The sequence below is a fragment of the Melanaphis sacchari genome, unplaced genomic scaffold, assembly GCF_002803265.2.
Source record: "Melanaphis sacchari strain LSU unplaced genomic scaffold, SCAv2.0 Contig10_pilon_pilon, whole genome shotgun sequence".
Lineage (NCBI taxonomy): Eukaryota > Metazoa > Arthropoda > Insecta > Hemiptera > Aphididae > Melanaphis > Melanaphis sacchari.
Window position 1 is genome coordinate 5,610,125 of NW_020270420.1, and position 14,363 is coordinate 5,624,487.

Sequence of the window (14,363 nt, forward strand, 5' to 3'; positions counted from 1 at the left end):
ACTAAGATGAGGGGGAGGAAGAGTCGTTAGATGCTACAACTCTACAGAGTAGGCGCGTCCCCTTCTTGTCATCGCACACATACGTCACATATTTTATAATTTCACCAATCCTCGTGTTATATAATAATAATTTATAATAAAAATAAATATTTTATTGTAACATGTTTTGTGTGTAAAAGGTAGTAATACTCAAGAGAGATGAGACTATCGCGAGATATTGAAAAAACCGTTATTTTGCATACACATATTTATGCATAATTTTTTTTTTTTTACTATGAATTCGTTTCGATGTGTATATGTGCATATTTTATCTCGATAACTCTACAATTTTCGTGGTATCCGTATTGTTTATTTCGTTATTCGTTTTTTGTTTTGTTTTGTTTTTTTTTTTTTTGTTTATATCAGTTTTTTACAGACTTGAAAGCTGCGAGGAGCTTGAGAAACTACTCTTGTTGTCCGAATCCGTATGTGGATATCACGTTTACCATATATGTTCGGCGCAGAACAGTTTATTACATCGTCAACCTGATTTTGCCGAGCGTAACATTGGCCGCTATGGCTATGCTCGGGTTCACACTGCCCTCAGATTGTGGCGAGAAAATGACCTTAGGTACCTACATGCGTACACAGTCTAAAACTGTTACATAAACTCAAAAAAATACGTTAACACCAACAAAAGTTTACACACAGTCACATTCACATATAACTTAAACAAACTCACAAGTAAACATTAACACATTTACGTACACAAAGCGCGTGTAACAGGACGTGTCGTATGGACAATAATATAATATTTTAGTGACGTCAATGACACGACCAAACTAAAATAATAATAAATTATTATTATTATAATTCATAATATATAATATGTATATGTATTTATATGTCTGTATATAATGTAACGATTCAATATTACTTGTGTACCTACCTGGTTCATACGAAATGAACCGTGGTAACCGCGATCTGGAGAGACGTACTCTGCAGATATGGGCGGCCGGGGAAACGATATTATTATTATTATTATTTTATTTAATATTTTTATTTTTTGTTTTATCAATCTATCACAATAGGCGTGTAAATATAAATGTTTTAATTAAAGGTGTAACGATTCTCCTGTCGTTGACCGTTTTTCTAAACATGGTGGCCGAGACAATGCCGGCTACTTCGGACGCAGTTCCTCTTTTAGGTAACGCACGGCCAACTGAACATTTTTGTATACAATATACGTACTCGTTTTATACTAAAATCTATACGTATATGATATACATAATATATTGTAATAAAATATTATATAAACATTTTTTTCGTGGTCACATAACTTGGCTAAGGAGGGCACACAAAACAACCACATTGGTAATCGAAACGCACCGAGTATATTTTTTTCATTATATATGAATTTATATAAATATATATATATACATATATTATAAAAATATTATTATATTTTTTCACAAACACATTTGAGGTCAAAAATGTTAAGTACTCTGTATTTTTTTTGTTATTATTATTATTTATTTTATTTTAATATTATTATTATTATTTTATTTTTTTATTTTTTTTTATTTTTATTTTTATTTTTTTTTTTTTTGATGACTGCGTATAAGTTATTACTAACAGAAAATATTTAATTTACATATAAATGAATTTCCGTATGAATCTATTTTACATAGTTACTAACAAACTCTAATTAAATATCGTAATACCATATTATTAAAATGTATAATGTACATAGAACATATACATTACACAAGTATTCATAAAATAAACTATTTGAGTAAAATATATGATCAATATTTTATTTGAATTACAAGATATAAAATACTATTTTGAAAAGATTTTTAAAAAATGTGATACCAATTTAAGTATAATCAATATCTGCACATATTTTAATTTAATTAATCAGAAAAGTATAGAAAGTTCATTAAACTAATATTTCAATATAAATCTTTACTTGTATATTTATGAATATACAAAATTATTATAGTTGCATTTATCAAGGATAAGTCTATTAAGCTTTGACTTATATAAAGATTATTTATTTTTTTATGTAGCTCATACCTATACTTAACGATTTCAAGGTAAATTAAATTTTACATTTTTTATGTTTCTTAATAACTAAGCGTTTCAATCATAAATTAATTAAATAGTTTGATGATACCTTTAATTTCATAAAGTAAGAAAAAATTTAATAAATTAATTTTTCAACAATTACCCAAATTAATTATCTGAAAACGTGTATTAATATTTAAAAGAAATTTTAATGTGATTGATTGGAGCAGGCTATTAAAGAAAATGATGAGTCGTTAACTAATAAACTAGTTTTTAAATTTTACAAAAAAAATTTCTCGACAATACTATAACTCGCGAATGATAGTTCTTTCTTAAAATAATTGGTTGAGTGAGTTTTGCTTTAAATTCATTTATGTGGTTCAAAAATAATTTTTGAAATTAATGTAAGTCAATAATATATATTGGTATGGAATTTTATAACTGAAAAAAATTGTGTTTATACTAATTATTTTAATAGATTTTGAACATATCTATTATATTTCTATTGTATTATTATTTTCACAAAGGAATCATGTTACGTTACAAGCACATTATATGATATTAAAATAAAATAACAATATATTTATCAAATATATTATAGCTCGAGAGGAACTGGAGACCAGGTTCCCATAATTGCATTGACAAAATACACATTTTCAGCTTATAAACCGTGTTGTAAACAATGATATTTTATATTAATTTATATTATACATTTTTTTTTTTTTTTTTTGCAAATAATAATATGTGTTCTTTTCAATAATTTATTAAAATTATATTTAATATTTTTTTTTGATGTTGGCGAACAGGAGTTACGGTTTTGCTATCGCTTACATTCTTCCTAAATATGGTGTGCGAAACAATGCCACCTGCCTCTGAGTTACCACTGATAGGTATAATCAAATTAAAAGTTTGTTATTTTTCTTTGTGTTGTTGTTGTTGTTGTTTTTATTATTATTATTATTATTATTATTATTATTATTATTATCATTATTATTATTATTATTATTATTATTTGCACCTGTTTAAGGATTTGTACTTGGATGGCAGGGGTACAACAATTGGGGGTCTTTAATTAATAAATATCAAATTTAACACGTACCATAAACATCGCAATAATAGAAAAAAAGAAATATATTATTATTGTTTAAAAATATATATATATTAGTTTCGGTAACAAATTGCTTGGAGGCTTCATATAGTGTCAAGTATTTTTTTTTTATTTTTTTTTTATTTATTTTTTTTATACGGCCAAAAAAAAACGATATGACAAATGCTTATTAGATATTAGATAAATATGCTTGTTAACTCTAATAATAATAATATATCCTATAACTATAGGTGTTATTCTGTGGGAACATAACAATGTTTTGCTCAAAAATCAATTGTCTAATCTATTTATTTAAAAATAAACTTCATCAAATATTTAACTTGTATAGATTAAAAACGCTTTGTTTAAACACAACTTTTATTATTGTTGTTATTATTATTATTTCGTTTATTATTTTTGTTGTTTATTATTTTTCATAATAAAATATGAATACATAGAACTCAAATAAACGGTCACGGGTTTTTGTTTTCCTTTTTCATTCGGCTCCATCATAATATTTTTATTTTCCTCCTATACATATTTATATTATATAGATATATGTATAAAAATACAATAAACGTACATAATATTATATACTATAATAGGTATAGAGAAAATTAAATAAATAGATAATTTTTATATTTATAATGTTATAAATTATAATATTATAATATATCTAATGCACGTGAAAAAATAAAAAATAAATTTTATTGAATGCATATACTTAATTGTACGTGTAAGGAACCATATTGTGTCATTTAGAACGCTTAGTGCCTATTTTAGTTATAGTTGGTTAGAAAAGTAATGCTCGGGATATACCCTCATAGACACAAATGCACAATACACGCACAGATACAAAATACATACACATACACATCATACACACCCGCACACATTTATCGGCAAATATATAGATAAATATATATATATATATATATTATAATATATGCTTTAGAATGCGCTTTCAAATGCGCACATTTAACACACTGAATACACAAGCTGCCGTGACTACAGTAGAAACCGTCACCGTAAGGATGCAATTTAGTGGTTTCAAAAGAATAATAAACTTGTGCGGGCTTTATATCGTCCGGGTGATAATGCACATTTTTTTATATACCTCCCACTCGCCGGTTCACCACGATTTCCATTATACCTCCACGTTACTACTGCCTCACAATCATCATCTATAATCACAAGTTCTCTTCATGAACTACCAATATTCCAAAAAAACATATGACATTCCAATCGAAATAAATATACTACAACCCTATATACACGTATTATAAATTTTCACATTTATATATGTGTATATAAAATATTTTATATATATATATATATATATGTATATAAAATATTATATATATCATAGTATACATAAAATATTGTACAATATCAATAAACATATATCGTGTAACTATCATAATAATGCATGTATTAATCTTTATTTTTATTTTATGTTTTTTTTATTATTTATTACATAAAAAACAATTGTTTAAAATGTTTTTGTATTTGGACATATTAACATCTTGAACTTTAGAGTGTGGAGTCCTTTAGCTTTCTACTAAAGTCAGTGTTCGCTTAATTAGTATTAATACAAGTCAAAGCAATAATAATATGATTTTTTTTTTTTTTTTATACGCACTGTAAAAATATTACATTTTCTTATCACACAATTACCATTAAATGTTAAAACAACAACGTTGCATCTTATTTGACACAGGTTTTATAAACGATTTAAATTATGATATATTTTTTAAATACGAATATGCGATGAAACTATTTTGGAATTTCAGTCGATCTAGTTACACAAATAAGATCCTTGCATAATGACATTCTGTTGCTTACTATTAAGAGATATAATACGTAAAACAATTAACGGGATCGCATTAAACATCATAATAATATATACCATAAACAGCACTGTATTATTTTATTCACCCTTTGAACCTGGTCTCCAGAAGAAAATACTTATCATAAAAAAATTATTTATAAAAACCACAATAAAAAGTTACGACCAAAAACATATTTCTCCGTGTTAAGTGACTTGAGAAACAAAAACCCAGTGAGCACACACGTAATTGTATTTTTGTAGTTTTCGTGTAGTTAGCAGTTTTGTTCGAGTTTATTTTCGGTTTCATTTCAACACTACCGCTGTATACTATTCATATAATATTGGTATAAGTTATTAACATGTATTAAAGTTGAAGTGTATTCATCAACAACACATAGGTACAAAAGATTATATTATAATCATTAAGTCACAAAATATAAATTGTCATACACGACTGTCTGACAATTGGTATCGTTACTAGTAGGTACTCAAATTTTCGTCCTCTAGTTATTACTGTTTTTTTTTTTTTTTTTTAGTCACCGTTAGCCTATACTTATACCTAAAACGTTATCATTGATTTAATTTTGTCGTTATTATTATCACTATAATAATAATTATTATTATTATTATTTTATTTTTATTTTTTTTTGTATTATTATTATCATTATTATTATTATTATTATTATTATTATTACTATTATTATTGTTATTATTAATATTATTATTATTTAATGGAATGTGTGGTGTTTGGCATTTATGTTGTTTCAGGAGTGACAATCCTCCTATCACTGTCCGTATTCTCACTCATGATAGCCGATGCCTTACCACAAACATCTGAAGCTATCCCCTTACTAGGTCAGGCAAAATTAAAAATAAAAACAAATAAATACATGTCGTATTAGGAACAATTTAATATTTATATATAAATATATAAATATGTATTTTATCATATATATATAGATTTATATGTGCATAATATATACATTATGTATACTATACTTGCATGTATATATATATATACATACACTTAAATCTTATATATATATGTGTGTTTATATACATATATTTATATTGAATTATATAAATTATGTTTCATATTTTATATACATATTTTAAACACTGTTTTTCTACTTGTATTTATATATATTTATACATATAATATTATATAATATAATATATATATATGCATATATGTATGTATACATCCATCTATTGCTGTGTAACCATAACCTAGTTCGAGTTTTTTATTTTGATTTTTTCCATTTAAATAAATCACACGTATATATATATATATGTATATTTTTTAATATATATACATTATACAATATACATATACATATTTTGCGGAATTTTGTGGTTTGTGTTCAGCTCAGCTTGCTCTTACTTTCTCTGTTTTCTCGTACATACAATATAAAATAACACATTCAACACACTCGCAACAACACAAACAATTAAAATAATCAAAATTAAGGTATTTGTGTCTGAAAGAACAATAAAACCATAACGCTATGAACAATAGATAAATCATTTTTTAAATAGATAAATTAATGATCATATTCAATAAATTCAATTTTTAGAGCTTAAAATTATTTTAATTTTTTTACTATAGAGTGAAGGGAAATTCAATACTTTTTAAACTATTTGTACTAAAAGCTTGAAAAAAATAAATTAATAAAAATAAGAATACTTATTTCAAATAGAAAATTTAATATTTTTGCTTAAGATTAAAATAATTTGATTACATTTTTATTTTTACAATACACATTCGTTTAAATAAGCAATTCAAAATATTTATAAAAAATAAAATTATTAAATAATACACTATTATACATCCGCTTAAAATTACTTTTATATCATACAGATTCAACATTTTAAGGGAGAGAGACTTTCTAAGTTCATAACGATATGGTTATTGAAAAATTAAAATCACAAAACACATACAAAATAAATTATTTACAATTATCAATTTTCTTTGCGAAAAGCCAAAAACGCTTGTACAATGTACATAAATACAAAAACACAAAAAAATACATCATATTTCTTCAACATCATTACAAACATTTCTATAGCATGCTATCTTTTTGTTTATGTTTCGTAAACTACTTGATCGTCACCGTGTTTCATTGTGCATTCGTATTTGTATTTAACATTCTGCTCTCAGTTGTCCGATAAACCATCTAAGCAGAAAAAAACTAAATAAGAAAGAAAACCGTGCGAATTTTAAATAATATTTTTTTTTAAAACTTCTACTAAATAAATACGTATATTAAAATATATATGTATAAACATATACATACTTATATGTTAATATACACTACTAAACATTTAAAAAATGTACACAGTTTTGTTCGTGTGATCATGAATATGTGTCAGTATGTTTTGTTTATTGTTATGACTATTATTTTTTTTATTTTTTTTATTTTTTTTTTTTTATTTCACTAATCATAGTAGTTTTATAATTGTTAATTTATTTTTATTTGTCATTTTCTCTACATTTTGTTTCTGTTCAGTTTATAACACTACACTATTAAAACCGAAACAAGGTACCAGATGACGTGATATTGCAGACTGCACCAGTGATCTATTGATTTTTAAAAGTTAAACAAAAAACATAATCAAAGAATTGAAAAAAAAAATTATTAGTTTGTTACAAATCAGTATAACTATTATTTATTCATTCATTTTATTTATATTATATATATATATATATAAAGTAAAACGTACATTTTTTTTTTAAAGCATATTAATATTATTTTTATTTTTATTTTATTTGTTATCATTTTACGTTGAAAATGTTCATCACACGATTATTTCACTATTTCCTTCCTCTTCCTTCTCATATTATAATTTATTAATTGATTTTATTTTTATTTTATTTTTATTTAATTATTTTCTCTCAATGTTGTGTGAAAACAATAAAACTGATTAAACCGATGTTGCCGCGTCAAAGATAAATATTAACCAATTCATATTGTAAATTAAACAATATTTGTTTATTTCACAAATTAAAAAATGGTTAAATATTAATTAAAAAACAAAATGTTTAATCAATCATATATTATATTACTATTATAATATATTTGTGGGCCCCTCTGCCTCCAAGTAACAAAGCCGGTAGTTTCTTAAAAATTATTTAGCTATACTTATTTTACACATGACTTCATGCAAATCGGTCAAAAATAAATAAATATATTTATATACTATAAATAAATTTTATGTCAAATAAAAGAAAACATAAAACTAAAAGGCGTTAAGAACTGTAATCTAGCCGCCATTAAAAATGTATAATATTTAAAAACATAATTAATTTTAAACTAAGATTTTTCTTAATAAAAAACAGAAACGATTAAATAATAAGTTATTTTAACTCCGATTTGTATAAGTCATTTAAATTATGATTACCTTAAGACCATAGATGATAATATAATTATGTAATTATTTTTAAAAATGAAATGTACCTACATATGTATATCAGTTGTACATCCATTTTAAACATCTAGCGAAGTTTTTGTGTAAAATACCTAGGTATTAATATTTTAAAAATTACGTACAAATAATGAACTTGATGTTTTATATTATTAATTTGGTTTTTCTACCATAAAACACATATTCGAATACATTTTACACTAATTTTAATACTCGAATTGTATTAAATAAGTATAACAAAAATGTAAGATTACATTATAAGTACGTAGCTGTTATAATTCTGGTTTATAATTTATTATCAGATTACCTATTTGGATTTAATTTAAAATCCTAATCAAATTTTTTTTTTTTATTATAAATAGAAAGTTATAAAATAATAGTTGTTAAGACATTAGTTTAATTACATCAAACAAAATCAATCGTATTCTGTCTAATTACTTTATACTTTGTCTAGTAAATTTATCAATATTCCATAACAAAGTCCAAATATATAACTGTTTTTTTACAATTACGTAATTGATTTATAAGGGAAAAGGTAAAAATGCCTTCAAACTATATAGTTATATTTGATTGTTTACTTGCATTGTTATATTTGATTTATATATTAACAACATACAGTTCAAACGATTTTATTGTTACTGTATTCTGTGTTTTATAAACCAGGATTATGTTAGTAGCAATAATCATTTTTTCATCGACATTACACAGCAAACACTACTAACATAATTTTAATAATTATTCTACTATATCACATACCTATAACATTTTAAGACGATTTAATATAAAAATGTAATTATTAAATCATTAAGTGTCCATAATAATTATAATTATTATTATTATTATTATTATTATATTTGTTATTATTACTGTTACTGTTATCATTACTATTATTATTATACGTACAGTATACGTTAAAGCGCTAAAAACGCGTCAATGCATGTGGAAAAGTCTTTATTTTTTTTTTTTTTTTTAAATATACGTGTATACAATATACAATTAAGAGATTTTAAATAGATTCTTTTGTTTAATTCATCAACTAAAATCAAAAAAAAAAATACTTCGCTAGATGATAAATCATCAAAGAAAATAACAAAATTTCATTTGATAATCATCCGTGGTCTAAAGTGTTCATTATATAATGATGATGATTTAAACAAGACTTGATCGCTTATATCAAAAATTAAATTTAAAATATAAGAATAGTTACGAATGTTACGATAATTATTGTATTACTTGCATGAGTAGTACATTACTTTACATCTGTCTGTCTGTCTTAAATATACAACCTTGTCTTGTTTATGTCTGATTTTATTTTACAATTTATTATCTATGTAGTTTGATTATAACACTTTTTACTTCCTCGGTCATTACATTTCAAAATAGATGATATTTGTTTTTATAAGAATCCACTTATGAATTCTACAGTGACTTGGAATTATATTATTTTTTAAATTGAATTTCAATAAAATATAAATACATAAGTACATTAGATCATACAAATGTGTAATACATTAAAAGTTCAACATTGATTGACATTCGAAGTCACAAATTAGATCACATTTTTTGCACTTAGAAAACATAAACGCACGATGCTTTAAAAACAATGGAAAAAATAAATATCAATGCGATGATTATTAATATATGTTTTATTATGTTCCTGCGGCCTATAGGTACTTATTTCAACTGTATCATGTTCATGGTTGCATCTTCAGTCGTGTCCACAATCATGATCCTGAATTATCACCACCGTAATGCGGACACTCACGTCATGTCAAAATGGGTAATTAAAATATTATAACACTATATTTTATAATTAAACTAAGATTATATAAATACTTACTGAGACAGCAACAAAACAACACAATACAAGAATGAAATAAGTTCCATAATAAACATAAACTGAATATTATTATGTTATAAAAATATTTGATTTTAAATGTTTCGGGAAAAAATCTATAATATAATATAATATTAAATAAAAATTTCTAAAACTTATTTTTAATTATCTCCAGATTTTCATAACATAGATCGTATTACATAAAATTATTATTTTAATAAAATTATATTTCTAATATTAATATTTACTGATTATATTTAAGACAATTTTAAAATAAGAAATAAGTGACAAATATTTTCGACGCATGTGTGTAACAAAATTTTCTATCTAATGTGCCAATATACAAATCGTAACATGTTTTTTCTATTAAAATATATCAAAGTTCTGATTCAAAATGCAGTTTTATAAAAAAAAAAATTTTAAAATACAAATTACAATAAATTTAAATAATTTTAAATTTAATTAATACGTATAAATAAATTATAAAAGATAATTTATATAGCTTATCAAAATCAATCCATTCATACGTTTTAATTTAAGCCCTCGATTCGAGGGTACCAGCCAGGACTAAATGGCTTATTATTTTTTTCAAATAATCTTTGTGAAATATATATTTTATTTTCATAGAAAAAAAAACATGATTTACTAAATCATAGTTTAATATTAAAAAGTATAAAATCTAAAAAAAAATGCTCAGTATACTTTCGAAGTTGAGATAAAATTACTACAAATATAATATCATCAAAAAATATTTTTACACGGTACCAATAAAGAATTTGAAATATGTCACAAAAATAAAAACTTTTTGTATTCAACAAATTTTATCAGAAATTTTTATTTTAACAATATTTTTAATCTCTTTGATACAGATAAAATGTATTAGTAATCGTTAATTTATTCTATAGCATTTCAAAAGGCTTATAAAATTATGCCTAATAATATCACCCATCTGTCAAAACTCCAATAGATAATAGATAAAACTACACTTATTAAAACTTAATAATTTTTTTCAATTAAAAATAATGAAACAATTTAAGTATTATTCCTATAACTAACTGTGTACGAAATTAAATGATATCATTTTTAATAAGACATGCATTATTAATTATTATTAATTACTTTATACCGTGTATTTTATACTACTTAAATATAAATAATCAATCGCTATAAAAAATACGGAGACTCCGAGATAGACGTCCGATATTTACTGCGTTTCATTTTTAAACTATAGCAAAGTAAGAATACTTTGTCAATAAAAAGTTATGTTAAAAAAATTTTAGTTTTCCCGTTAATTTTATTTTTTGAGATAATTTTGAAAAGCATTGAGAATTTTCAATTTTAACTTACTAAAAGTAACCGAGTAGATCCAATTTGTTGCAAGAAACTATCCTCGAAATTAAATACCAAAGCATTTTTTCTACAATAAATCGTGTACACATGCATCATAGTTAAATCAATACAGTCATTACGCAACTCCACTCAAAATCTAAAATTAATTACTCTGAACGTAAATTGTGGTATACTGAGCATTATAGTTAAATGAATATAGCACGTGTAAGCACAACAACTATCTAAGAGGTCGACGCATAATTTTAACAGAATATCAATATAACTATAACATAATAACAGAGTATGAGGGGGGGCGATTCCCTCCCCACCATCATTTGACACATTCCCCTGATTATACACGAAATCGTCCTCGACAGCGACAATCGTAACAATGACATCGACAACGTCGAGGACAAAAAAATAACAGTGCCATAACGACGATTCAAAACGTACACGCGTATGTGTGTGTGTGTGTGTGTGTGTTTAAACAGGTAAAACTCATGTTCCTGGTGTGGATGCCGTGCTTGTTGTGCATGAGCCGACCGAACCGCGACGATCCGCCCGGCAACGGAAACAAATCGTCAGACTGCAAGAACAAGTCGGCGGCATCGTCGATCCACCACCTGCCCGACCTGGAGTTCCGGGCCAAGTCTTCCAGGAGCCTGCTGGCCAACGTGCTCGACCTGGACGACGATCTGCGCTCGTCCACCCGGAGCTACCCGGGCGCCCGGAGCCAAGTGGCGCCGATGCCCGAGCACGTCATGGTCGAACAGCAACAGCAACAGCACACGATGTTGTCCGGCGGCGGCGGGGCGGCGTCCGCGACTTCGTGCCTAGGACCGCACCGAGAGCTGTCGCTCATCCTTAAGGAGCTCCGGATGATCACGGACAAGCTGCGCAAGGACGAGGAGGACGAGGAGATCACCAACGACTGGAAGTTCGCGGCCATGGTGGTCGACCGCATGTGCCTGTACATATTCACCTTCTTCACGGTGGCCGCCACCATAGCGGTTCTCATGTCCGCGCCGCACGTCATTGTCACGTGATTGCGCCATCGATGTCGTCGCGTCCAGTTCCAGTTCCAGCTCCAGCTCCAGCTCATCTCTTTCTCACTCTCTCTATATCTACACGTCATACGTATATCGTCATATATATAATATAATATAGGTAATATGAAATGGATGCAGCGGAGCAGCAATATTATGTAACGACCGCATGAAGTAGCTCTCCATAGCACGCGGAAAATTGACATGTAGAAATCGGTGTGGTACCGTTTTAAATTATTCATACAAGATAATTATGATATTATTAAATTATTAAATTATTAATATTATTAAATACTCCTAATATCTAAAATTATTATAATTATAATTTTTTTTCTCGAAACTACTTCTTTTCTAATGGTTAACTAAAGTATGTCTATGAATATATCTATTTGGTTTAAAAAGTAATAATAATAATGATACATTACTTTAGCCCTGCTCCTTGAAACGAATTAATATGAACGAACAAAAGAAATTAAGGTTGAGTAGATTTTATATCAACGTAAATCTGTTCCATAAAACATTAAATTGACTCGTCAAACATTACATCAATATTATAAATATCCGCATAAATAACGTTTGAAAAACAAACATTTATACAAAAAATTAAAATAGGTGCTTAACTGTATATATATTATAACAGACCTATTATTAAATATTCAAAATTAGTACGTATTCAATGTATAATATTGACAATTGTAAATTTTTGGATATTTTCATAACAACAAAAGAATTATTTGCATGTATGTAGATAAACTGTCATATGAATATTATTCTATTCATTTGTTTCGTCCTATTTAAGGAATAAGGGCTTTAAAAATGTATATGACATTGAAAATCTCAAATACAATCTAAAATCGATACATTTTTCGTTGTCACAGCGTCGTAAAACCCACATCATGTCGTGACAATATTAAGTTTTAAAATCAAAAATTATTATTATAATGATATACCTATGTTACTGAACATCAAAATAAATATAAAAGTTTCTATTACTAGTTGCAAAAAAAAAAAAATAGGTTAAACTAAAATTTATACTTAGCTTATTACTATACTGATATTGTATTTTTACATAAATGCACTTATTTCAAATTATCTTATATTGCATATTGATAATATTTTTAATTATTGTTATTGGGTTCCTCAATTTATTTTACAGTGGATACTTAGAATTATAATTTCGTTTTCCACACAAATACACTCGTAAATTTTGTCCCACACTTTCAACAAATTAGTTTATTCATTATCGATATACCTACACAGTACAAAAACGTTTATTTCAAAATACACACGTTTTATAACTGCTCTGTAAAAAAAAAACATATACCTTAAGTCTCTGGATGGCCTAATTATCGACAGTCATTGTCTTAAGATACTTACTTATATAGTTTATACACTCCGAGTACCTATCGATTTTTGGTTTTAATTTTAAATATCGATGACGTTGCAAATTTCTTACATATTGTATGTTGCTAATTGATTTTATTTTTAACAGCGATGATATATTTATTATTCATTTTGAAAGTATTTTACTGATATAAAAACTGCAATAAGTCCGAAATAATAAAAAAGGCATACTGTAGCGTTTTCAACGAATTTAAAAGTCTACTTACAAACAACTTTTCGTAAAAGTAAATTCATTTTCCATCATGTAACAATGATCCAAATTTTAAAACATATTTTATTTCAACTTCGGTCCTTAATATTTATCTTAAGCTAATGTGCTGATAAAAAACGTAGGTATGTGTAACTATAATGTTC

General features: G+C 25.6%; 1 protein-coding gene across 5 annotated transcripts in view; it reads left to right on the top strand.

Moving 5' to 3' along the window:
- LOC112603502 (neuronal acetylcholine receptor subunit alpha-7-like) overlaps window positions 1-13,185 on the top strand; it is a 68,848-nt gene extending 55,663 nt beyond the window's left edge. For 2 of the 5 annotated variants that reach the window (XM_025352092.1, XM_025352093.1), the window contains 3 exons: window positions 1,100-1,186; window positions 10,064-10,173; window positions 12,051-13,185. In XM_025352092.1, coding sequence (XP_025207877.1) covers window positions 1,100-1,186; window positions 10,064-10,173; window positions 12,051-12,605 — 752 coding nt within the window. In that variant the 3' untranslated portion in view covers window positions 12,606-13,185. Of the gene's footprint in view, window positions 1-1,099; window positions 1,187-2,855; window positions 2,940-5,735; window positions 5,823-10,063; window positions 10,174-12,050 lie in introns of all 5 variants that reach the window. The other 3 variants (XM_025352096.1, XM_025352094.1, XM_025352095.1) reach the window with 3 other exon arrangements.
- Window positions 13,186-14,363: the final 1,178 nt, after the last annotated feature.